Source organism: Protomyctophum parallelum, assembly GCF_964188405.1.
Source record: "Protomyctophum parallelum genome assembly, chromosome: 4".
NCBI lineage: Eukaryota > Metazoa > Chordata > Actinopteri > Myctophiformes > Myctophidae > Protomyctophum > Protomyctophum parallelum.
The window spans coordinates 3,797,304-3,825,106 of NC_139700.1; the positions used below are offsets into that span (position 1 = coordinate 3,797,304).

The window sequence follows — 27,803 nt, forward strand, 5'->3', positions numbered from 1 at the left end:
AAACAAAGTGTGTGTGTGTGTGTGTGTGTGTGTGTGTGTGTGTGTGTGTGTGTGTGTGTGTGTGTGTGTGTGTGTGTGTGTGTGTGTGTGTGTGTGTGTGTGTGTGTGTGTGTGTGTGTGTGTGTGCGAGTGCGTGCGTGCGTGCGTGCGTGTGTATATATGATAAGTGATTAAAAACTTTTTTCCACTGAACCATTGTTTTGGACACAAAATTACAGTTGTACATGCACTTAATTTTCACGTCATTGTTTGAATCAAACCAATTGCAAGACAAACAATCACCACTAAGCCACAAGCTATAGCAGGCACTCGCACTCGTTCCCACAAGAAAACTTTCGGGCATGAAACAAACCCCCCCAAACTATTTTAGTACCAATGCAAAGCAGGGCTATGCTCAGTGTCGTGTTCTGGGTCTCTAATGTTGGAAGTCACTACTATGGTGATTTCAGTAAACAAATATTGTGTTGCATAAAGTGTCATAAAATAGGTTTAGTTTATTTGTTATTGCTAATTCATGTTGAAGGACTATTCATCTTCTGTTGAAGGAAAACAGTTCCTATATCCTTATAGGTAAAATATAATATATAGCCCAGCTGTATGCTTGACAATGTAAAACTGGATGGATAATTTCACTTGAAGTCATTTTGGTGTTAGGCTACTAAACAACGTAAAATCAATTTCCTTAATTCCTTTTAGTAAAGCTGCACTTTACTGCACATTATTGTGAGTGATATGTTGGATATTCGATATGACCACATTTTGGAAGAAAATCCGACCAACTATGATCTCCATTGTGGGGGAAGCCTATGCAAGTTCACAAACTTCACATTCAGTAGTTTTTAATCATTAACTACCTTTTAGTGCTTAGCCCAAAAATGATAAAGGTATTATAGAGTGTAAATGTACTTTAACAAACTGACTAAACCAGCAAGTCAGCTACAACTAGTTGCAGGCATTAGACCAGGTGCAGGAGTATGGCATGCTTCCAGACTGGAAAATTATACTGTAGAAAATGGGCCATGGGCCATGGGGACAGATGAAAAAACATGAGGAAGTAATCACAATGAGGGATCTTCAACACTGTTATTCTCATAAGTGGCGCAGTGTATTCTGAAAGACAGCAATGCATTGTGTGGTTGGTTGCTTCTTATCAGAATCTGTCCCTCAAAAAATAGCAACTACAAGTACATTTGAAAGGTTTCTACCCTTGCTACCACAGCTTGGTGATCTACATCCACCTTCTTCCCTAAAAAGCCTGGTGTGGGAAAAGCATGCAAGCTAGTGTGACATGATCCTTCCAGCCCAGCCCACAGTGCAACACTGCACTATTTCTGGACGTTGCTCACAAAGTAGATGATTGATCCCAGGCACACGTTAACCCATTAAGACGTGAGGCCGATTCTACAAATAGCCCTTAGTTGAAAATGAATGAATGAATGAATGAATGAATGAATGAATGGATGGATGAATGAATGAATGAACGAATGAATGGCTTCATAGATTAATGAATGTACAGTAATCATTTTCCCGGTGCTGTGATGGATATTACAACACTGTTCTTCCCAAGTGGTATATTCCCAGTAGTCTGATTTAATTTGCCAAATGGCGGTCCATTTCTTCAGTCATAGAAATCCATCTCCTCCATGAAAACCGATTTCAATGTCCAAAAAAAGATTCCTGGAGAAATCCTGAACGTCCAATGCACTTCCAAATGTGGACATCTGTCGGTCAGCCAAACTGTAAAGCCCTTTATCCATAAAAGATGCACTTGGCTTCGGTCGTGAACCTCTCAAAGATTAGTCCAGTTACACACTTCTCCAGAATCTTGTCATGATAAAGCCCACAGATGAGTTTCATCTCCTATATACCAGCGATTAACCTTTGAACTTAAGCAAATACTGGTGACTCCCAGATTAATGTGGTCAATCCATCACATACCAGCCACTTATATGTGTATATATACCATATATCATTCATAGCATACATATATGTTCATACCCTTGCCTTGGTCTTGGTATGTGGGTATGCAGAACTACAGTGCAAAGTAGAATTGACAGAATATAAAAGCAGAGGCGTCACATAACCTATACTGTGCATATGCAAAAACTTTACACATTTTCCCAGACAATCTTAGCCTATTTCTTGGAAATTTGCCAGGTGACCTTAAAGGCTCCAGAAGTAATCAGATGCCTTACAAAAATGCATGGTCATGGTCAGCCTCATAAGAAATTGAAGCTGTTTCTTCCTTAACCCCTTTCTTTCTTTACATGCAAGCTTGTAGATTGATTATTTTTGGTGAAGAGATTTGGCTCTATTTTCGTCCATGCTAAACCCCTTATCCCTAAACGTCTTTGTCTTTTTTACTGTTTTGAAAACATTTTTTGAATAGTTCAACTAGGCGATCTACATCGATACGTTGTGAGCTTGTAGATTGGCTATTTTAACTATTCAAATTCTATTTTCAAAATATTATTTTTTTTTTAAGAAAGAAAAAAGGCAAAGAAGTTTAGGGATAGGCCTAAGGGGTTTAGTATGGACGAAAATAGAGCCCTTGGTGTAGAAGGAAGAATTAGTTGAACAGGTATAGAGCCCAAGGAGGACCCCAGTCAACAAAGTATTAGGTTTAAGTGGTCAAGTTACCAATTTTGACATGGACTGATTTGGCGTGGATTCCTCTGTGCGTGCACACAGGGACAAGCTCGACAGGCTTGATGACGCAATAACTCAATTGTACACTATTACAATGCAAAAGCAAGCCTTAATGGTTTTCCATATTTTTTTAACACATTTGAACTCATTGTGGTTTCTATTTCTGCTCTAGAGCTAAAGCAATTGTTACCACCTGGATTTGAAGGGTCTCTCCCGCAAGGGAAACCAATCATCTATGGGTCGAAGGGGAATCCTCCTGTGGCAGGTATACTCTGCTACATTCAACTACCCCCCCGCCCCTTTCCGGTTTGCCAGACAGCCGCTGTTCTACGCAATAAACACAATATAAGGTGTAGAGTCAGACCTTGTGCAATGTAACCAGAGATAACCTCGCGTCACAGGCTTTCCACCTCGGAGGAAAGCCTATAGCATGATCGGGTTTCAATGGTTAGGCCCTAAAATTATGATGCGCGAGATCGCAAGGAATTAAGTGATCAGAAACCCGAAAGGTTGCATATATTTGGTCCAACACGCAATAGTCCGACACGTTACCCCAAACCCTAAACTAACACTAACCACACGCAGAAGCCACGGGTGAGTCTTAACCGGCCATGTATGTCGGAGCCAAGGTTAACCGGCCACGTATGTGTTGTAATCTGATCGCCCATGGCTGTGTACTTGTACGTGAATACACAATGGACTAGATATGTATTGTGTACTGCCTGAACTGTAGCATACTTTACAGTTAGCTACGGAGACATCTCAGACAGCAAGGTCAGCTTGCTGCAGTTAGCGGTTGTTATGTCTCAAGTGTTGTGGTCACGTCATTGGGATCCAGCTCTATATATTTCCTGTATGTGTGTAATAAACTTTGTGAACCTTTAGCGTGATACTGTCTCGTGTCTCGCTAAAGGTTCACACGTATGTCAGACTATTGGTACGTCGGACTAACATATGCCCCCCAACCCGAAGAAGTATTTTGATCCCAGACTAGCACAACATCATCTAACTGCTTACAGAGAACAGCTAACTGACTAGCCATGTTGCCAGTCTCTCTTAAAGGGCTGTTAGAATTATATAGTTGCCAAATAAATTATACATAAGTCATTGTCGTGATTGGCTGAAAATAAAATAAAATAGGATCTGTGGTTTGAATAGAAACCTATCACAGGGTGAGGATTGTGTTTTCCTATGGCCCGGAACAGGGAGGTTCAAATGCAAGCAGATTCAAACGTTCAAAACTATACTCTGAGCCCACCACACACTGTAAAACAAACACTTTGTATGTGGCCCAATAGACGGCAGTACAGTACATGCATTTGTGCATGCAATTGGTGTAAAAATGTTGAACCTAAAGAAAGAAGGTTTAGTTGAATATATTGATGAAGTCAATAGCCACTGTTAGTCAACAGTTACCCCGTTTTGCCCTTCTTTTTTCATTTCAATAAAAAGTACTCTTGTTTTAATTAATTCTGGTCCCTGAACTTCACGACGACATCATTGTCTAGTCCTCTCTTTGGTCCTTGGGGGTGAACCATCCTGGTTCCATTCAGAGTGATCTAGTGTGAGAGTGACAACACTAGCGTTGACTCCCATTGTAATAATGGAATGCGGAAGTGCTCATTCTATCTCAATGGGATAGTTCCAATGTTTGGAACTATAGCCCATAGCACCCCGCTTTGCGGCGAGATCAAATCGTGTGGCGACTCTCTTCTTCTACAGCCCTGATTCCATTGAAGCACAACAGGTTTCCGGGTTGTGAAGGAGCAAAGTAACAGCAACGTTTCCACTCCACCATAAAGTCTTTGCTGTCTGGGAATCAGCTTCCCCCACACACACAAACACACACACATACCGTGTTACTGTAAAGTCAGAATCAGTTTTAAAACTGAATCAAGTCCTGTTAACCTTAACTGAAATCAAGAGACATAACCTGACTTCTGGGGATATCATAATTGTTGTTAGCATTTACATCCAAATGTCATCCAATTTCATTATATTGGTTAAAAGGTTAAAAAAGACCATTTCTCTGTAAAAGGAAAATAGTAGCCACAAAGTGATCCTCTCTATGGTAATGAGCAGTGTCAGGATTTGTGTCTTGATGTCATCCTAAATACAACTTGTGTAGCTGTGGGAGAGGCTGGTTCAATTTTCAGAAACCTAGACAAAAACTGTCAAACATCGTTTGAATTTTGTTTTAGGGGTGGACTGTCCGTTTATCCATTTTGATTTTTGGGAAATTATAAAACTAATCCCTAATGAGTTCAACACGGACAACTACACCCTCTGAGTTCTCAGCTTTCCGGCTGCAAGGTTGTGGCCGGCTGCAAGGTTGTGGCTGACTGCAAGGTTGTGGCCGGCTGCAAGGTTGTGGCTGCCTGCAAGGTTGTGGCCGGCTGCAAGGTTGTGGCCGGCTGCAAGGTTGTGGCCGGCTGCAAGGTTGTGGCCGGCTGCAAGGTTGTGGCCGGCTGCAAGGTTGTGGCCAGCTGCAAGGTTGTGGCCGGCTGCAAGGTTGTGGCCGGCTGCAAGGTTGTGGCCGGCTGCAATTTCTTCCTGCCTTTCCTCCAATGGGAGACACCACAGTCTGAAAAAGAGGAGAGACAACGTTGTTTCAAAGTAATGTTTATTATTTTATTTGATGCTGCCACAATATTTTGTGTATGGTGTTCACGACATTTATATATGTACATGTTATTTCTTTGATATGTTCTGTATGGGTGTGTCACATATACTGTCATTTTGTTTGATTTACTGTATACCCTGAGTCTAAAAATAAACAAAACAGTGAAAAAAAAAAAGGAAAAAAAAGTAATGTTTAAGATGAAGACCGCATAAGTCGAAATGTTAGTCGTTATTCTGTATACTAGCACCTAATAAAAGGCTCTAAATGTCCGTGCTGCTCCAGTGTCCTCTCCTCCTTCTGACCATGGTCTGCCTTTCGTGGTCCAGTGCAGAAGCATTATTCAGAGAGTACAGACCCATTTTATAGACATGTCTCATGGATAAGTCACACAGACACATTAATAAATGACTGCTGCCAAGAGACCTCTCTGGAGTGGCCGCAGCTCATTGGGTAGCATCCTGACTGTGTTGTCAGTCAGTGCCCCTGAGCCCCCTCAACCCTTACTGTAACTATTGCCCAGAGCACTGAGTCATCATACCGATCTGAGCAGTCATCAGCTGGTTGAAGCTGAATCCGAATTTTCCCTAATGAGGACAATCCCAGATGGGCATATGGTGAACGTCATCATAGAGATGCTGTCATCCTACAGACCAGTGAGGGCCATGCAGTGAAGCAGGCTTGGAAGACTGAGAATCAAGATTCCACACTGGGGTCTCTCACCGTTTAACATCTACATATATGACATTCCAGAAATAACATCCAGAAAACGGTTAGAGCATCCTTAGCTAACCATTGGTCTCAAGTGTCTAAGCAGGCAGGGCCGCGATAAAAAAAACAGCACTCCTGCTTTTGCTTTTCCTACATGTACTGTATGGGTTTCCTTCACTGTAACTGTTTCAAACAATACTCCCCCATTCAACGGCTATACTCACAGTCATGTTGTGGGTCTGTGCTTGGGAAGCAGTCCTTGAAGAGACAGTGCATGGTACGGAGGAAGTTGTCCAACAGGAATTTGGGAGTCCGCCAGCTAGAATTACGTACTCTCTCTGGCTCCTCTGTCAATTTGTCCCAGAATTCCTGGATATGCTCTGGAAGTTCCTTCTCTAATACCTGGACACAGACGTACACATTATCCACAAAATGACATAAGCACGACTTCATCGACAACATTAAACAGTTGTAGTACAGTAAACAGAGCTCACACTTGAAACATCACATGGTGATAGTAAATGAATCGGTATGGGAGCATTCTCTAAGGTGCTCACTTTACTTTACTTTTCAGAGCAGTCTTGTTTACAGTAGCTTACCTCAGATGGGTGCGACTGTACGAAGACCCCTTCGGTGTCCCTGAAGCGGCTCTCCAGCTCTGCAGTGTATTTACGGGACGGGTGTCTATCTGACATAACCCTCAGAACCTTAGACGTGCATTCATTAATCAGTGCCCATTCTCATTGATCATAAGAATACAGAACACAGAATACTTTACAATACATAATTATATGTTTTTGTTTTTTCCGTTTCTTAACAGCTTGTCAGCTAGACACTTGAGACTGCACTCATTGACAGTTTGCATAAGACAACATTATCAGTTTACACATCAATTGCAATAGTAATCAAGACGTTAATCATGAGGAACAGGTGCTATTAGTGTACATTTCAGTTAGGGTGTGGCCAGGCAAGGCTAGCAATACAACCTTGTTGAAACTTTCAACATTAGTTTACTGCACTGCATATGACTTACTAGTGGGCTGTATTTTGTGTGTCTTAAGTACCAGGTCTTATTCCCTAACTTGAGTAAACTAAAGACCTGGAGGCGTGATCAATGCTCTTTGGCCACTCAGAATAGCCAAATGGCATTGATCACGCCTCCAGGTCTTTAGTTTACTCAAGTTAGGGAATAAGACCTGGTACTTAAGACACGCAAAAGACAGCCCCCCAGGGTGTTTTACGTCATAAAAATGATTGTTTGTTTCTACCTTCTTCAACACGCCTTGGTTGATCGCAAACCACAGCCTCTGGAGAACTAAATCCTCCAATCCGTCCACCTGCTGTCTCTAATGTGGAAAAGGAAAGAATAGAGAAGAGGGGGTGGGGCAGAGGAGAGGACGGGAGTTTTTTTGTTGCATTATTGTATATCAAAATTTAAAAAATAATCCAAGTTTATTTGTAAGTAGCCATTTAATAAGCAGGATCATAGTAAGACAATCATTATAGGAAATAAACCTAGACAGGGTGACCCTGGGGTTTATTGTACATTATCCCTTGCATAATACATTTAGGCTGTGAGGTACCACCGCCTCCTCTCATTTGGACACAGAGCAGGAAAGGAAAGGATTCAATGAGTCATACATCATTTGGGATGAAAGAATCTGGAGGCATGAGGATCTTAGAGAGGAGGTTAACTAACTAATTATATTGCTACATACAGGTCGACAGACAGAAATATAAGCAGAATGTCTAGATTCTCCTACCAGTCTGCGGATGTTTGAGAGTTTGAAGACTTCCTTATAGTGAACTCTGATGGTGTAGTTGATGGGGAAGTTGTGTTTCTGTCATACAAAGAAGAGAAAGATGTAGTCAAAACAAGTCCTATCCAATCTTTAGCTATTAAACGGATGTGATTGATTTACGTCTGAGCGGATTTTACGCAGAATTTACGAATTTTGACTAAATTCATTTTAAGTCAAACCATTTGCGTTATAAAGCATTAGCTGTGATTTCTTGCCAGTCTTTCGTATCTCTCCCAGTCGTGCCACTACTTTCACTTTTGACAATCATGTTGCCTTTTTAGCCTTTTTTAGCACATCAATAAAACATCTATCAAAGCTTGGGGACTGTTACGACCTTATATGGGGTCTTACTCCAAAGGATTAACATATGTGGCTACCAAGGGTCACAGAGCTTTGGGGACGCTCTGAAACATTGCTCACATCAGTGATGGGCAAAGAGACTGACAGACGTGCCTTCGTCTGTCATCACGCGATTAACTACACAAATCATTCGATTAAAAAAGAATAATCGTTGGACAGCATTAATATATATAGAGAGAGAATATTGTATAAACACACACACACACACACACTCACCATGAATCGTCGCCTAGCACCTAGGCTGCCGTTGAGTGTCTTCATAGCTGTGCACAGAGCGGGTTGCGTGGGTGCCATCAGGACAGGCCCTAGCAGTATTAGACCTAAAAGGTGCGCGCACACACACACACACACACACACACACACACACACACACACACACACACACACACACACACACACACACACACACACACACACACACACACACACACAGAGATAATAATGGTTTAGTTCTGGTTCACAGGATCAGTAATTTGGAAGTGAATCTACAGAATGGACAAAGGATAAGTCTTTTCAGCTAGCAAATGGTGCACATTTAGAGTGACTGACATTCAATCATTCAAGTAGTTCATATTTCCTTCACAGCGGAAATGCCAACATCTTGACAAAATAATTGTCTCACAGTGAGACATGTTAAATGATTGTGCATGTGAACATGCACATACACACTGTGCGATGACAAATGACTCTGATAGAGTGATGGAACTCACTTGATAGTGACTGAAAGACACCGATAGCTGATCATTTGCGGCTGGACATGATTGTAGAGAGGAAGAAACCCTATATGCTCAGTAACTGACATTTGTGTCAGGAGTCCACGTTACAGGACGAAGCCCAGCGGGCCAGGGAAAGGTTCCTGCGATAGGCAGGGTGAGGAGAGTATAGCGGGGACAATAGCGGGGCAGGGACAGTGCGGAGAGGGGGACAGTGGAGGGGGACAGTGGAGGGGGACAGTGGAGGGGGACAGTGGAGGGGGACAGTGCGGAGAGGGGGACAGTGGAGCGGGGACAGTGCCTCCGCTCTTCAGTAGGTGCGAGTGGACACAGTGTCTGACTCTTTGAAGCCGAAGCTGCCGAGCCAGCGTCAAAGCTCAGACCCTCTTTAGGTAGGAGGCTCTTGAACTCCGGGGGATGTTAACATCTAAAAACCCGTCCCCATAGGGGGCGGTATAGGTGGCCAGTGCCAGTGAAATTTACGACATCGGCAGATAAGAAGAGCCCTTGTTGGCGAACCACTCGTTTCAACACTATTCCGGGCAGCGCGCCCCCCTGCCCCTCCGCCTCCCGCTCTTCTGTCCAGTCCCCACACACACACACACACACACACACACACACACACACACACACACACACACACACACACACACGTGCATATTGTGCACTTTTTTCTGGACTGCCTAAGAAAACAACTGACAGATTACAACTTGTCCAAAATGCAGCAGCCAGAGTTTTAACTAGAACTAAGATGAGAGAACATATTACTCCAGTTTTGGCTTCACTGCACTGGCTTCCGGTTGTTTTTAGGATTGATTTTAAAATGATTTTACTTGTGTATAAAGCTCTCAATGGTCTTGCACCTTCCTACCTACATGACTGCCTGCCTAAATATGTCCCAAACCGCCCCCTAAGGTCTTCCACTGGCCTGCTCGCTTTGCCTAAAAAAATGGCAACTAAAAAATACGGGGAAGCAGCTTTTTGCTTCTACGGGCCGACGGCATGGAACAAGCTCCCACTGTACCTTCGTCAGGCAGCCTCTGTAGACATTTTTAAAGCACAGCTCAAGACCAACTTCTACAACATTGCTTTTAATTGATCTTTTATTTTTTGTTATTCATGTCCTCACTGTATTGCATTACTGCTTGTTAATGCCTTGCTTTTCTTTTTTCTCCATTGCTCTGTAAAGCACTTGTAGAGCTGCATTTCATGTCATGAAAGGTGCTATACAAATAAAGTTTTATTATTATTATTATTAATTTGTTGTGCAACATTGGGGGGATATAACCTCTAATATTAGCTACACAGTACTTTTCCATCTTTCTTTGAAGAAAGAAAAAAACAACAACAGAGAAATAGATATTGCTATTTTAATGGAATTAGGTGCATGTAGCCTATGGGGGGGGGGGGGGGGCGTATAGGTTCTAATATTCGCTACACGGTATATTTCTATCTATCTTTGAAAAAATAGAGATATTTGCGCTGCCCGGAATAGTGTAGAAACGACTGCTTCGACTCTTGTTGTTATGTTTGAATCGCCTATGTTCTACTAAGTCACACTTTTTGGCTGTTACTTCCATGGTGGCGGTGGCTAGCAACGGAGGCAAAAAATTGGTAAAAACAAAAAGGTTTTTAATCCTTCTGGATTAATGCTCATTTAGCATCTCGTATTATCGTCTAACGCTACCTGTGCATTATTACATTGATCTCGTTATCCAAGGAGTTAAGTCGACAAGTTTTAAACACAAATTGTATGTGTCTCTTTATCTTACAGGTTCAGGTTCAGGTTCAGGTTCAGGTTTATTTGTCATTTGTATAGATACAGAGTATACATACAATGAAATTTATTTTGCTCAGAGCACTCTCAGTCTTACGTACACAGGACATAAACAAACATCTATAGTGCAAGAAAAGACAAAAACAGGAAAAGAAAAGTGCAAGTGAAGTGCAATACAGTTCAAGGTCAGCTGTTCAGCAGCCTGACTGCCTGGGGGTAAAAACTGTTACTGAGACGGGTGGTACTGGTACGAGATTTGATGCTCTGGTAGCGTTTTTTGGAAGGGAGTAGTTTGAACAGGGTATTTGCGGGGTGGCTGGTGTCTTCCATGATGTTATGGGCTTTTTTCATACAGCGAGTGGTGTAGATGTTATGGAGACTGGGTAATTCTGTAGTGCCGATGATTTTAGCTGCTGTTTTAATGGTCCTCTGCAACCTCTTGCAATCCTGAGCGGTCGTGTTAACGTACCACACTGTGATACAGCCAGTTAAGACACTTTCAATTATACAGCACATTACATGTGGTAATATTCATGGTTTACCATTCACTCTACAAAATAATGGGCAAATGAAGACAGGAAGGCGATGGTCGGCGGACCCTAAAATAGATCAAGACATTTTGTGTTGTTTATAGAATCATAGATTCACTCCCAGCAAAGACTAGACAGCTGGTGAAACAGCTGACCATTCAGTATTTGAACAACTCTGAGGGGCCAAGAGCGTGCATACAACCGCATAGGCTACTGTGCGTTTCTGCAAAGGAAACCAACATACTGGTTGAATTACACCATGACTTTCAGGGGAGCCGTATTTTTCGGGGGGGGTGGGATGCACTGTATGCACACATACATCTTACATTTCAATTCATTCATACAGAGAATATTTAGCATGGGACAATAAAGAAACCTAACGAATGCTTTTGCTTTTTTTTTTCTTAATCAATCTCTGCAAAGAAACAATAAATGTACGGTGGAATATTAGGTTGCAATTGCATCCCATGACAAATACGAACATGACTTGACAAATATCCAAAATGTAACCAATATGGATCAAAACATCATCTTGTTTGTTAAAAAAATGTGTAAACTTCAATGTGTGTGTTCCAGTGGCACCAGAAATATGATATATTTCAGGGCACTCCCTACATTTCTCAAATTAGTCTTTCTGGGGATCTCGTCTATTTCAGGGGAGACAAGATTCAAGGTTGTACTTTATTATCTTGTGTACAGGTACAGATAAAACGTATTTTTGTCTGGCTTCCTTCAGACAATGCAGCAGCATACAGTAGGTAACTAGAAAAAGTGGCCCTCGGCCCTCAAATCATGAACAGGTTGTTCATGATTTGATTGATTGATTTTTATTCAAAACGGGCCAGTCCTGCAAACTTTGAAAGCCAATGTTAGCCAATTAGGATGGAATATGAAATATCGGACAGATCCGTCTTGAGCACATGACTATAGAGATACTGTGTAACGATTTGCAGGATTTTTGGACAGAATCTGGGGGAGTAATATCAAAAAATGTGTTTTACAAAAGTCGGCCTCCTGGTGGCGCTATAAAAGGCACAGGTGAAAAATGCAGGTCAAAGGTTTAGGGAGTGTGCATTGCAACGTTTCACGCAGATTGGTGCAGTTATAGGTAAAAAAAAAAAGGTGAAAAGCTGCCTCATGGTGGCGCTATAACAGGCCGTTCTGGAAGATTTGGGGCAGAGGTTCATCGATGCCGGAGAGTAGCTGGTAACAGACGGACAGACAGACAGACAGACACACGGATGGACAGAGTGCAAAACATACTCTCCCCATGACTTCGGCTGGTGGAGACAAAAATGTAAGTTTTTAAGAAAGAAAGAGAGTGCAAAATAAGAGCAAAGAGAGAATAAAATAGACTCCGGGCCAAGAGCATCGTCAAATGTACATGTGTTGTGCATATAATCTCTGTATATTTTTATATACACTTTTTTACTTGTAAAACTATGTGACAATAAAGTTGATGATTCTTACCAGCTTATTATTATTATTCTTTCAAAACAACTTCACAGTATATTTTATGTACAACAGATTAATAAGTTCAACTTCACAGTATGTAAGCTCCCTGTAGCTACCCTTTAATTTGAACAATGAACACACAAATAGACATGTGAAAATCATGTGCTACTAGCCTACTACTAGTACATTGAATCATGCTTCATTCTGTCTGTGCATGTGGTCTGTTTAGCCACACATCTGTTGACCAGCACATCAGTCTACAGTATCTTGTTGGTGCTCAGTATACCCTACCATGTGTTCTGGATTACATTTCTATGCCTTCCGGAGTCATGGGAAAAGGAATTCTCACTAAACTTTTCAACCCGATCAGGGGGATCCACGGTGCACACCACCCACCGAGTGTTACAGTAAAGAATCCATGTGTGCAAGTATCTATTTCTTCTCATCCTTTTTGGCACACTTAATATAATATGACAGAATGCAATCGGGAAAGATTGCATTCTGTCATGAACCTTCTAAAAAAAGGCTCGATTTGAACAACTCAGGGTCTTTTGTAAGAGAATGTAACCAATGCCCCTTAACTAGTCACTCCAGTTAGACAAGGATCCCTACATTCATACTTGACATACTACTGTACTACAGTAGTCATTATCTAGGGAAGCGTCACGCGTGCACCTAAAACTATTAGTTGTGTGTGTGTGTGTATAGCCTTGAGCCCAGGTAGGTAGTGCACATCATGCTACTGTAAAGCCAGGAGCACGAGACAAACACCTGCCAATCAGTTAACCCCTAGTACCACTCCCATTAGTCACTCCCTGTCTTCACCCACAGCAGGCTCTCTGTGGCGGAAACGGCAATATGATTAACCAATTCTGACCTGAGATCAGATTCATACGAGGTTTCCACTGGACACACGCTGGTCTGACGAACCCATTCTGACCTGAGATCAGATTCTAAAAATGTCAGTCGTTCTTCGATTTTTTTCAAAAATAGCAGACCTACAAGCTCGTATCGCGCCACTCGGTGGCGCGATATGAGCTTGTAGATCTGCTATTTCTCAATAGCTAAAGCATGACATGATGCCAACACCAAAATGGGTGCCCGGTCAGAATGGGTTAAAATGTTTGCGGATACAGCTAAAAAACCTATTATGACATGCCCACATGTGGGATATGGTAGGGTTTATGTACTTTTTTGACATTTCATCCAATTTGGTGAAATACATATTCAGTTCATATATATGTTTGCTGAGACTAAGCAGTTTGCTATTGTTAAGGGTACAACTATACAGCAAAAAGATCTACCCACCCCAAGGACAGCTTGTGAAGTGTGTGTTTATATTAGCCAACTTATAAAATAGGCATGGGGGGAAAAAAGTATATTCTCATGAACCCGAAATTTAAGTGATGTTGCACTGTTGTTAATCGCTTTCAACACAGCATCTGTGAGAAATGAAGAATTTTGTCCCAAGCTAACACATCCATCTACAAGTTGTCACATTGACTCAGGTCTTCGCTGGGCACACTTCCTCCTCTCAGCAACACCCTCTTTCACATGCAAACAGCTACTCATGGTCAAGCCTGGGACTTTGCCTGATATTACTACGGTATTCCGCTGCTAACCACCGAACGTCTCCCCGAGGACGTTTTGAAAAAAAAAACCCTATAGTGGTACTTTAAGGAGGAAAGGGAAACTTGAGATGCTCCACAAAATGTTCCCTGAAAGGCCTTAGAGACGTCAATAGAGGCCACGGAGAGGTCCTGCTGCTGGCCTCAGCACTTTTGTAGAAGTCACCTATGTCTGCCACTTAACTTGGCCACTGCTTCTAAAGAATGTCTGCCACATCCAGATCATACTCAATTGCACATTTAGACGAGGAATACGGGTTTGGCTGAAGGGGGGGATATCGCCCATGAAGGTATGAATAAGGTTTGCCCAGGGCACAATAGTGGGTATGTGTGTGACATCATCATCATCATACCCAGAAGTTATGCGGGAATGCATACGGAGTGGCAACAAAAAGTACTTTCTGGCCTTGACAGCCCGTACATCCAATTTCAAACAGAAAAGTCCTATCTGAGTCCTATCTGCCACTCACTTTATGCATGCTGCATGCATATTGCATGCCCTCTAACGCACAACTGGTAGCTTTCTCGCTGTCAGTCAGCATAGCCTCCAGCTAAAGGAAAACACCAGACAATCATGCACAATGGCAACACGGCAATGAAAAAAGAAGAAGATTAAGACGCTCCATTTTGAGGTTGGGTTCATATTAATTACAAATAGATGACACATGACAGTATGTTAGCTGAGTGCCAGAGGGATCACATAGTTTTGTAGGCCATCTCTGAAGTTACCATCGAATTTTGGATAAATATTATTAAATAAGCTCTTGTGATATTCAAATGTTGCACAATCTCCACCAATTAACACACTTTTCATGATTTTGGAACCACACAAGCAATGTATAGACAGAAAGACATGTATAATTCACTTTAGGATGATAAACGTTTTCTTTGCGTGTAATGTATTTGTGTTTGTGTGCGAGCGTGTCAGTGCTTGCATGCGTCTGTCTGTCTGTCTGTGTGTGTGTGTGTGTGTGTGTGTGTGTGTGTGTGTGTGTGTGTGTGTAGACACACGCACACAGACAGAAATGGTAGCTAGCTTCATTGGTCATTTTTAGCCAAGCATTCACTGCAAATGATTGTTCATAAATACCTACAGTATGTAGTGTATCTTTTGGCAGTAAGTCACAGCATGCAGTCAGTGCTTTTCTGGTTCAGGGTCCACACGGGAGCCATTTAAGAGAATGTTTATTTTAATGATCAATCAATCAATGTTGCTCCGGCTTGGATCAATAGAACTACAGTAATATACTTTAATCACTGAAGACACGGTACTGACGTCTGGGGACGTCAATGGCAGTTAATTAATGAGAGAATATGTGGAGCCAATACAGTATCTAAAATGCCCATAATAACTACTTTTAGTAGATGATTACAAAATATAATTCTGTTTGTGAGGCCTTTCTGTTATTTCTGACTATCATTCCATTACTGTTGAGTGCTCAATCTGAAAGTTAAAACTAATTAAAGACTCATGTGACAATGAGACAGGAGAGACTGAGTGCATTGACCATGTTATCAACTGAAAATGATAACAACAGAAGAAGAAAATAACCCGGTGAACATATATAGGGTTATATATAAAATATAGGGTGCATTGTGGATGATTTCGTGAAGAGCAAGTCTGTAGTGTTATTTTGATTCTTGTTTGTGTGTGATTCAACTAATAGTCATCAACGTGTAATAAGACCAACAAACGGACAAAATAGTGTTAACATATAATTATAGCCTTGCATGTGTCCTGTACATACTGTACGTCTGGGGACGTGCAATGATTATACGTGTGTTTTGTGATGATTTCTCAAATTAAATTCGAGTGAATATTACCTACTGTGTGTACTGTACGTACGTATGCTTGGAAGCCATGCAATTAAACATTTGGGTATGATGACGTGTTCAAGTTAAACTGTAAAGTCAAGCTCTTATGGGATATATTTAGCACACAAAATGAAAACAATCAGACCCATCTGAACTGAGTGGTGCTGTGTGTGTGCGTGTGCGTGTGCGTGTGCGTGTGCGTGTGTGTGTGTGTGTGTGTGTGTGTGTGTGTGTGTGTGTGTGTGTGTGTGTGTGTGTGTGTGTGTGCGCGTGCAGTGGTCAATGTGTTAGGCTGCTCAACAGTGACTGATCTTATAGGTCAGTAGTGGTCTTTCCGGACTGAAGCGGACATACATGGAGACACCACTACACACAAAAAATAATATATATCCCACAACTGGAGCCTACAGTGTGCGAGCATTCTCTTTTAGTTATCATGCTATATTTTTCCGCTTAGCACCTGCCCAACTTTGGGTGTGGATGTGCATGTCTGTCCACCCTTATAGCACACAGAATGCAACACTACATTGGCGTTCATGGCGTTCAAACTATAATTATTATAACAGACATGCTGGCCAGCTGTTTAAGATCTCATGGGTCAGATTGCTCACTTTTTGCTCATCTAAAAGTGCAGTCAAACAAGAGCAGTGACAGGGTGTGTTAAAAGAGAACAAATAGCCCATTTGCAGTAGCATTCAAAAACAGCAGGGAGCATTATTGTAAGCAGCAGCAGCAGCTGTCTAGAATGAGCATTGCATGTGAAAAGGCTGCACTGTGAAGGCACGTCAGCAGTGGGATGGTTTTAAAAATGCTGTGGGTTCTTTGGCAAATCTAACAAAAAAGCCAACATTTTTTGATGTATAATTCCCCATAGGTTTGGGGGAGTGTGGATCACATGAGTGACAGACAGTGTCTCTAGTTATTATTCATAATATGCCGGTGGAGCCTGCGGAATCCACCATTCCCGAATGAGGTGTCTGGTCCTTTGGCGCACCTGGTGAGAGCAGGAGAGGACCTGGTGAAGCGTAGGAGGTGCCCGGCCAGGAGTCCACCCACATTGCCTATAGTCCCTCCACCGCCCGGTACCCCGCCAGATGGCCCGTCCAGTACCGGCAGAGTAGTTCTGGAGCAGTGGATTGTGTGTCCCTGGTTTTTCCCTAAGGGACCGATCGAGGGCAGCTACTGGGACGTAAGTCGGGACTTGATCACCCCCGGCTGGGTCACCCGAGTGAGGGGCATGATGTTGGAAGACCCGAAACCCCGATGACATCACTGAGGACACCTCCCAGTTGCATCCTAGCGATGTTTTTTTTCTGTTCATATGCATATAATGTTATAATAAATAAACAAAACTAATTATTATAGACCTACATGGTCATTATAATGATATATGCATCTAATATATTTGATTAGGAATATATAGCCACATTATTGGCTTGTTTTGTTTTTGGAGGTGGGTTTGGCTAATTTCCCTAACGACAGTTGGCAACACTGCACATCAGCCGTGGCTGCCGTGACTAAGTGCCACTTGAGTAGATTGCCTGTACTTGTTTTGCCGGGTTGCTTTATTTACTATTTCTCCGTTCCATTTTCTCCAATCCCAATCCTTTTCTTCTTACAGTACTTCTACCACCAAGATCCGGACCATGCTTTAGAACAGGCAAAGAACAGGGCGAATGCCACATCCACATCAGTCAGTCTAATTTCAGATGACGCAAATGCTTCAGACGACTGGAATGTATGCATCATCCCATCATCACACCACAAGGGGGTGACTGGACGGTAGCAGAATGCTATAACCTCAGAGCCATTTTGAGTAACGATAAAGCAATGTATGTGACCTGAATGATGTTGAAAATGAATTCAATGTTATGTTTTATTCATCAAATAAAGGAACCCTCAGGTCAGCGTGTACAATAACATTTATTGTACACTTTAGGCTGATTTGATTTGAAAAACCCTAAGCTATTCTGGGAAGATGGTGGCCAGAAGTTGGAGTGGTAATTTAATTATGAAGTATGTAAGACAGAACAGTTTTTTTTTTCTTCTAGAGGCTGGAGTGGAAGACAATCTCAGCTTTTCCAAGTACTGTAGGTCCATGTCCGGTCTCCTGTCATGATGTGGGGTAACAGGACAAATGTCGCAAACTGAAAACTTCTGGGAGTGAGTCTGAGAGTATCATTGACAACCAGGAATAGACTGGGTGACGACTACGAAGATAGTGGTGACAACTGAAGAGACAGAGGAGGGCCGGAGAGACAGCGACCATGGGTGGAGAGCGTTGGCAGCCCAAGCCATACTTCTTCCGTGAGGGGAAACACTAAAGCTACAGACTGCAAGGAGGGTTGAAAATCAGCCTCGGTGCAACTGGAGATGCTGTAACTCGAGGTGTACCGAAGCTGAGATGTGTGCTGTTCAGCGGCAGCGACGACACGACGCAACAGAAGGGTTCTGCAAACTTCTGGTCAGACGAAGGAGGAGCCAGGCCCGGAGACAACGTCTCATCAGCCATCTTCCCCAATGGCTGTCTCTATGCGCCCACGAGACAATGGGGGCTGTAGAATGCCACTTGGACACAGGCCGGGGTCTGATCAGCCTTAACTGGTCGGGTCGCCTGGAGGAGGGTGTCTGTTGCAAGACCCGAAACACCCAAAGATTCCAGGAAACAACACTGATGATGTGTCCAAGTTTGTGCATCAGTAGATTCTTAACTATAATTAATAATTACTGGTATGTAATCTGCCATGTTATGAAGCTTGGGTGATTTTAGTTGGCTATTCATTTGCTAATTGTTTGTGAACTTTCATGTCGGTTCATTGACATTGTCTGAGTAAAATGAAAGTAAAAGTGTCCTGTATTGCCTATTAAACATGTAGCCTATGTTTAATCATTGCTACATCAAGAAGAAAAGTGTCCTGTAATTTGAACATGAGCTGGGCTTCCTCCTTGGAAGTATGACACTCAAAAATCTAGTATATATTGTGTGGCACGGAGCTCTGAACATGAGAATGCATGAGCACCCACGCTGTGTGATGTGAAAGGCCATTGTTTGAACTGGACTCTCAACACCTTCCAATACCAATGTGTGTATGTTTTGTTCAGCCAATTGACTGCCGTACCCCCAACGGATCCACTGTACCATTCCACTTCCATTTCGCTACCACTATACCCCTTCTGCTCTGATCATCTTTCTATTGTTTTTCTTTCTGTCCTCTCATGCCATCTGTAATCACAGACTCCATCCTGCTATTTCTGGGTACATATTGTTTTTAACGTGGCTCGCTGTAATTCAACATTTATCCACAATATACAGTACTGTATCATTACAACAGAAATGGAAGGCTACTTATACGGGTGTTTGGGTAGCTCAGTCGGTAGGGCACTTGTCTTTCTTCTTTCTGGTTTTGGATCCCATCATCCCGGTCACCATCAACCCATTAACTAAGTCATGTGTACTGGGAGCTGATGCTATGTGTTCAGTCACCCTATAGTGCATTGTAAAGAGCATAGATACTATTATGTCCAAGATAGCAACAATAAACCACTGTGACTTACTTATATATAAACATTTCATTTTTGTTGCGGTCTCTCTCCCTCTCTCATTCGTTCTCGAGCAATATAAACACTTTCCCTTCCCTCATATGCAATGCAACTCCTAACAAATAAATACGTCCTCTCTCGTGCACGCCCGCTCAGTATGTCCTTCTGTTTGGCAATGTTTTTGGATCTCAATGGAAATATATAAGCTGCAGGGATGTGAGAAGAACTCTATCTATCACGAAAGAAATGCTGTGTGCAGTGAAAAGGGGAGGGGCCGTTGAAAGCATGGAAAAATAACAGATCTTCAAGCTAAAAACGTGTCGAGTAGAGACGCTGTGTTAGCTTGTAGATGTATTTCGCATAACAGCAAGGAGGCTTTTTCCAAAAGAAAGGACGGTGCATAACATATTATCATAAAATACAAACTGTACGGTAAATCTGAAATGTGAAAATATAAAATGTAGTGCGTTGGATTTCCTATGGCATAATGATGTGCTAGACTAGAGCTAGAAGAGACACGGATAAACAATGTGCACCTTTGGTAATTAGTGTGGAAAGATAACTTTTCATTCTTCGATGAGGTGCCGTCCTCAGCCTAAAAGCCTGACTAGAATATAGAATAGAATACTCCTGAAGGCTCTAAAACAGTAGTGACTGTGAAAGATTAGATTAACCACACTGTGTGTGTGTGTGTGTGTGTTATGTATTTTTGGTTGTCACTGATGTTTTATGTGTGGCTGCAGCTGGGGTGAAAGCCCAAGACAAATTCCCTTTCCTTTTCCTTTGACTTTGACCTTGAAGGGATTTGGTCATAAAATGGTTGAAACATTAATTTAAAACCCCAATACAAACACAAGGAAATATATCCAGTCCACAAAGCTGCAATTTGGAGGTTGAAGCCAACACAGACTGTTGCAATACTTCTAGACCTTCGACAAGGCATCCAAGGAGTCTAGTGGAGATGGAATTACGACCTAAGGATCATACATTATAGCCCAAAATACAAAGTTGCTTGTTTATAACAAGCGTTCAAGAGGCCAAGTGAGAGAGAACCTGAGTAGCAGCTAAGACTGGACCTATCTGCCATGTTTGGTCAAAATGAGTATTCAGTCTCTAGAACAGAAGAAATGGCTGAATAAATGAACTGAGGCCCAGGCCGTAGCGTAACGGTCTGGGCACCGGACTGGTAATCCAGTCGCAGTGTGCCGCGGGTTCGACTCCCGGACCCGACACGGCCTTTACTGCATGTCATCCCCCCATCTCTCTCCCGTTTCCTGTCAGCCTACTGTCTGTCCCTTCAAAAATCAATAAAAGGCGTAAGCCGCAAAAAAATATCTTAAAAAAAAAGAAAATTAACTGAGATGATATATGCTAAAAATCCTCACATGCATATTGTTCCAATGCTCTCACATCCACTCTGCTTGTGTGCATGCGTGCGTGTGTGTGTGTGTGTGTCAGTGTTGATTTCATCAACTAAAACTAGACGAAAACTAAATGAAAACTAAGCTATGATGACTAAAACTAAGACTAAATATACTGACAATTTCGTCAACAAATAAAAACTAGACTAAAATGTTAGGAAGGGACTAGTGTACAAGAGATCCAGTATAAGTCATTTTACACTTTGTTGCATGCTGAAAATAGCAGATCTACAAGATCACAACGTGTCGTGCTGTGGCGAGCTTGTAGATCGGCTATTTTCAGCAAGTGTAAAAACAGTCAATACGACGGCATCAAGGCCTGCCAAAACACATTTTAGTCGACTAAAACTAGACTAACACTAAGACATTCCAGGTGACTCAAATGTGACTGAAACTAAATGAAAACTATTGAAGACTAAAACTAAAATAAAAATGTGCTGCCAAAAACAACACTGGTGTGTGCGTCATATATATTGCAATATTCTATTAACATGTATTCAAGAGAAACAGATGTTACGGTCAAAATTGTGTGTGTGTGTGTGTGTGTGTGTGTGTGTGTGTGTGTGTGTGTGTGTGTGTGTGTGTGTGTGTGTGTGTGTGTGTGTGTGTGTGTGTGTGTGTGTGCGCGTACGTGCGTGCGTGTGTGCGAAGCATAGCTCGTAAGTGGTTTCATTGCTCAAGAAAGTGCAAGCATGGGTCATTTAGACGTCCATGTTTCCCTGTTAACCTCCCCGTTAACCTCAAAACTGTGCACACACACTCCCTGCATGCCAGAGCAGAACCTCTGCCCCCATGTTTTCACATCAGACTGTTATAGCGCCACCTGGAGGCCAGTTCTATGCAAAAAAACTGGATTTTGTCCAAACATCACGCAAATCGGTACACAGTGTCTCTATAGTCATGTGATCAAATTGCTCATATCCCTGATTGGTTAAGATTGTTCCTAAGTTTGGAGGAGTGATCTTTCCCCGCATTCCAACTAGAACAACTTGAGCTTGAACTTAAAAATGAAGTTGACCATTATAAAACAGATATTTCCGGCCCTTTATTATGAGTGGCTAAGTCACATTCAAAGTCACTGTAAAATATCCGGGACCATGCAGGCTTTGTCACAGTGAATACATAATGGCAGTTGGAAACCACGTTTTAGTGCTGCAATGTTCAATCTACAATTTATGTGAATGATAGTTAAAAATCACACTTGTGTGTGAAGTGAGGGGCACTCTTATCATACATCATGCAATCACACATACATCAGCCAATCAAATCACCACATTCCGTGGTACACACAAACACACAGAGCTGGGCATAGGAGGGGCTAGCACCCCTCAAAGATCACACCCCAGTGTGAAGTCTGTGGTGCCTGTGATGAGTTGACCTGCTGCACCCACACGGACATGAAGGTGCACAGGACGTTCCATGGCATATTCCAGCCTGTGGTTTCTGAGACACTGTTGCAACACTGTCTGTCCATGTCCGATGGACAGACCAATCAACTGACCAACTCTGTCATTACAGCCGCGCGCCAGCTAGTGGGGTTAAAAAGGAAAGTGTGCTTGCACAATGCGAATGCCATCTCCATATCCACTTTTCACTCTCACCCTCATATCTCTCATATATATGCCCCACACACACACACGCACACACACACACACACGCACACACAGTGAATCCTTTACTTTGACACAAAAATACATGCGAGAGCGGTCTGAGATTAAACATTTTAGCACAGGAATGAAATAAGCCCCCTCTGGTGACATCGCTGATGTCATATGGGTACGACCATAACATCACTGATGTCACCAGAGAACACAAACACATGTCTCTTACCAAACAGGCCTCCCAGCAGGCAGCTTGATATGGATGGCTGGATCATATTCTGACTTGAGCTCCGACCTTCAGTTACCCAGCGCCGTCAGAAGAACTCCGTGTGTATACACGTGCGCGCGCACACACACACACACACACACACACACACACACACACACTGACACACACTTTAGTCCACGGTTCGACAGTGTGATCAGTGGGAACGGATGGTGATGGAAACAGACCTCAGAGATTCCTCAGGTTCTCCTAGTGTTGCCAAACATTGCTGAATCAGCAGAAAAGCCATTCATTCACACAGGTCCACTGGTTGGTATTCCCTGTTCCTCTGCGTCTTATTGCCCTGGAGAGCCTGAAAGCAAAAATAATAAACTCATTCAAACCATTTCAGTAGTTCACAGTTTGATTCAACAAGTATTGTGGCAAGAATATAACCTTCACTGAGGCCTAGACAATACAATACAATTGTCAAATAAATCTGAGAGTATACAGAGGTATCGTTACAATACAAATGGATAAATTAACACTGGCGGTTTCACACAACATTTCTTGCTTTGGGGGTCATACTGAATGTGCGCACTCGACTAGCTCTGTGGTTGATTTATGGACATGGTAATGTGATGCCTTTGGCTATTATGCAGACCTCTAAAGACTGTGCCATTTTGTCAGCACCCCCTAAATGACAGTAATAATTATGTAAATAACTATCAATATCAAAGACATTCACTGATACGAATCCCAAATCTGAGGCACTCCTGCTATGGGAGTCGGGGTCACAGACGGCAATGAATAGCAGCATTGTCTTCCATCCAGTACAGTGCCCCAAGAAGTAATGCGATTCCCAAAGCAAAAATGAGTCAGTTAAGAAAAGATTAAAATCTGATAGCCCTGGAACATGACTGCCATGATGATTATCATGACAGTCATGCAGTAACTTTGCCCTGTTTTTTGCGCTCGCTGCATTTACAAGATTTCCGTATATATAAACATTCAGATTTCAAATATAAAGTACTCACAAAGTGTCCCACGGGTGTTAGTTAGTAGCAGCGCCAGCGATTAGAATTGCTGCGTCCCGCGTTGTTTAATAAAAAGCATTTTTGTCCGAGCTCCCCGGCTACTTTTTTCAAACGGGGTTCGTTTGGGAAATCCACAGTTGCACACCGGGAGCGCACTCGCCTATTAGTCTGTATTGGCAGGGCGGTCAGCCTACCTATATCGAACACACCGAGTGCCACCCTCCTCCCGACCAATAGGGGCGCGTAGTTGAAAGCCAATGGCAAAATAACACCTCGGATAAAAATGCTTTTTATTAAACAACGCGGGATGCAGAAATTCTAATCGCTGGCGCTGCTACTAACTAACACCCGTGGGACACTTTGTGAGTACTTTATATTTGAAATGCGAATGTTTATATATTTTAATTATTTGTAAATGTAGCGTTCGCAAAAACCAGGGTGAAGTTACGTCATGACTCTCGTATGAATACGAGAGTCATGTTCCAGGGCTAAAGATCTGACAGCCAGTCTGAAACAGGCAGCACTGTTACAGTGGCAACGTGAAATTAGTGACCCTGACTTGTTTTGGCTCATTTTACCAAAGTGATGGGAGTTAAACACACATACATGGATGCTGCCGACACCGGAACATCAGTGGACAAATTACTTCATATTATTTTCGCTAACGAGGGCATTCAACATCAACAGTCATCGTTTTCATGAGCCTGTGCTGTGAGGCTTGAAAGGCTGGATCTGTGGTAAGAGGTGGACTGTTATAAGTATTCACCACTGCACACACTATTTGTGAATGGCAAGACTACTTCCTGAAGTTCCTCACCCATAGTGCAGAGTGCTGCATGCACCAATACAGAACAACAATACAGAAAATAATTCTATTTCAACCCTTTTCGTATTAAGGTCCATTATTTATTCTGCATTAACTCTTGAGAGTGTACATTTTAAATATGGTTTCATTTTACATAAGGGTCCATTTGGTTACGAACTCTCCATCATTTAGCTGTGGACCACCTGGAACCCCCTCAAGGATATCTGGTGGTCCCTGGACCATTGGTTGAAAACAATGGACTTTATGGGGGGACTCCTTGTCTTAAGAAATCGCTTAATGAGATGACTGTAATCAATCATACAGATGGAGAGAATGCGCTCTCACAAGACATTCTCAAAGATATGGACTACTGGAGTGTATAAGATGAAAGATGCATACAATGTTAGATTTTTGTTTAGTCAAGTCAATTATGTAAAATTGACTTGACGTTGTTCAAATCCACTTTCCAGTTCTATGTCCAGGATGGCGGGGCTAGGCGTATAGCAAGGAGGGTCGTTCAGAGACCAACCCTCCTCTGTATGAGCTCTCATCATCCAGGCCAGGGCATAGAAGAGGAACTGTGGTGGAATCACCACTAGTTAATGGCGATGGTGAGGACTTGTGCTGGACATTTTGGTAAAAATGCCATTTTTTTGCCCCCCCACAATGAGACAATAAGATTACCAGAAACACAAAGAGCTATACTAAATAACCACAACAGGTCTTTGAGTGTTCAAATCGAACCAAGTGTACCCTCTCAGAGTCATGATGTAGCCTACTTGGAAATAAAGCTAGCAAATTAATGAGCTCACCAAATTAAGCATTAATTGCCTGTATGAATTTGCATGCTCAAGTATAGTATGACACAAAAAACAGGGTGATACTAATGTGTTGGATAACTGGGGTGCATACTTAGTTTAGACTGCCGTAGTCATTGGTTAGACACATGGGTTAAGGGTTAGGTTTAGGTGTGTTGCCCCGTGGGAGGTTAGATTTAGGGTGAGGGTTTGAGATTGGTTGTATATTTGTAGGACTAATGACTGGTCTAACCAATGACTAGTCACTAGTCTAAACCAAACACTGTCTGAACTAAGATAGTGTCAACAGTCATAGCCGGTATAGGCGTATTATAGGCTTGACTGCTATGAGACTAATCTGACAGGCCATTAGGCTACACTGTTTATTTCATATCTGCGTATCTCCGATTAATTGAATATGAAGGACCACAATGGAAACAAGCAATAGGCTTTCTTGTGTTTTAAATCCTATAGCAGACATTAGTTGTATTGAACTGTGTTCCTGTGTTTTTTCCCCCCTGCAAACTAGCTGTTAACAAAGTATTCAATCAAAGTTAAATGGCCATTAGCCAGCGGGCTGATTCAATCAGAAGGATGCTTTTCTCTCTATAGCTGATGCCAACTTAAAACAGGGAACATATCAGGAGAGGAGACCAACCGAACTGTTTATTAAAACACTAAAGCAGCTGCCGCGTTTAATTAGCCTATAGGCCTTTAATATTTTTGATGTGCAGCAGTGCGACAATATAACCAAGGGAGAACGCTGTTTCGTTGCAGCCTGCAGGTTCTATATGCACGAGAGATTGAGCGCTATGCAGAGTTTTGGAGCGTGTAACATTTGAGTGGTGAGCGGAGCAGGCGAAGCGAAGGTCTTTATATAGGCCTAATGCCTGGTACGCCCACCATAGCATGTCATCATATGTACACATATACATTACATTTAGTAGCCTGATCCTTCAGTAGCCAGGGCTACTGAAGGATAGCGCAGAAAGCACCGAGATTGGTGGGGCTATTTTTAGTCGCTCCTATTTGGGTGACGTCTGGTGGACTGTGACCTCTCGCTTGTTGTGAATGTGTGCCATGCGGCCGGTTCAAGTGGCTGCTGAACCGCACTGTGAACAATTGGTCCAAGAAAAGAAATTGTGCTGAGTTCAGCAGCTCGGACGAGGCTGTATACTATCATTTACAGTAAACCAAATGAAATCTGTATAGCTGCACCTGATGGTGAAATGATGAGGTCACTGAGCTCAAGCAACCCCTCTCTCTCTCTCTCTAGCTCTCATGGGTGAAATCAATGTTTGCATTTTCAAGTAAACTTGCAGCAAAGGTCAGTGGCTCCCCTGGCCTCCACGCAGGGTTAGGGTTGCACTGGTGAGAATAAGTACCCCCCACCGTACCACGTGCACGACCCGTCATGACGGTCGACATGAGTTCAAGTGACAGGTCCATAATATATTATGAATTTGATATCTATATTTTTAACTCTTAAATTGACTCTCTCGATCTGGTCAACTCGTTGTCCGGGACACACGTGCGCACACAGAGAGAGAGAGAGAGAGAGAGAGAGAGAGAGAGAGCGAGAGCGAGACTTCTTGGGAAAACGTCTTGGGGCTGCATGAGTTCATTTTGGATCTTTCTTCCCATAATATAGCCACATTCATATCTGCTAACAACTCACGTATATTGCAGAATAACTATATAACAGCTGTACTGTAGCCTATATATATATTAAGAAATTACACGAGCTATACCTATGACACGTTACAAATGAAACCATAAACCTTTATTACCAAGCGAAGCAAACCGTTTTTTCGAGCGCCCCTGTTGAAGCAGAAGCGCACACCTGGAGGAAGTGAAAGCACGAGCTGTAGCCTAATATACCCAAGCCCCCAACATCAAAGTATATAGTAATATAGTAAATTATATTATATATATGAGGCTACATACCTGTTTCTCCAGGGAATGTTGGCCCTTTTTTTTTAACTCGCAAATGTGCAGAATCGCAGAAACAGACAGCAGCGCGTACAGCCTACTGTCACACACATTGACAAAAGGAGACTTGAACCAACAATAAAGCTAAACTTCAGTTCCACGCCGATGCAGCTAGGCGGCTTATAGCAGTATATCCGTTCAGAGATGGTGTGTTAATGGAAAGTCATTAAACGTCGCAGCAAAGGAATCCGGGTCTCGGTAAAAAAAAATAAAAAAAATAAAAGTAATTTAGGAAAGTCCAATGGCAGTGCGTCTCTCTGCCCACGACCCACGTTGTCGCGGTGCGCTCCGTCCCTGCTGTGTTCACGCCAAGTGCGCAACAGCCCACTGTGGGTTCCAGGCTCC

General features: G+C 42.5%; 1 protein-coding gene across 1 annotated transcript; it reads right to left on the reverse strand.

The window, feature by feature from the left end:
* On the reverse strand, positions 1-27,803 carry il34 (interleukin 34). Its single transcript, XM_083763784.1, has 8 exons — positions 27,414-27,803; positions 22,852-23,200; positions 8,359-8,462; positions 7,744-7,821; positions 7,249-7,326; positions 6,580-6,687; positions 6,205-6,382; positions 1-5,233 (listed from the first exon to the last, which is right to left on the reverse strand). The coding sequence occupies exons 2-8, from the start codon at positions 22,895-22,897 to the stop codon at positions 4,944-4,946; spliced, it is 882 nt and encodes a 293-aa protein (XP_083619910.1). The 5' UTR covers positions 22,898-23,200; positions 27,414-27,803; the 3' UTR covers positions 1-4,943.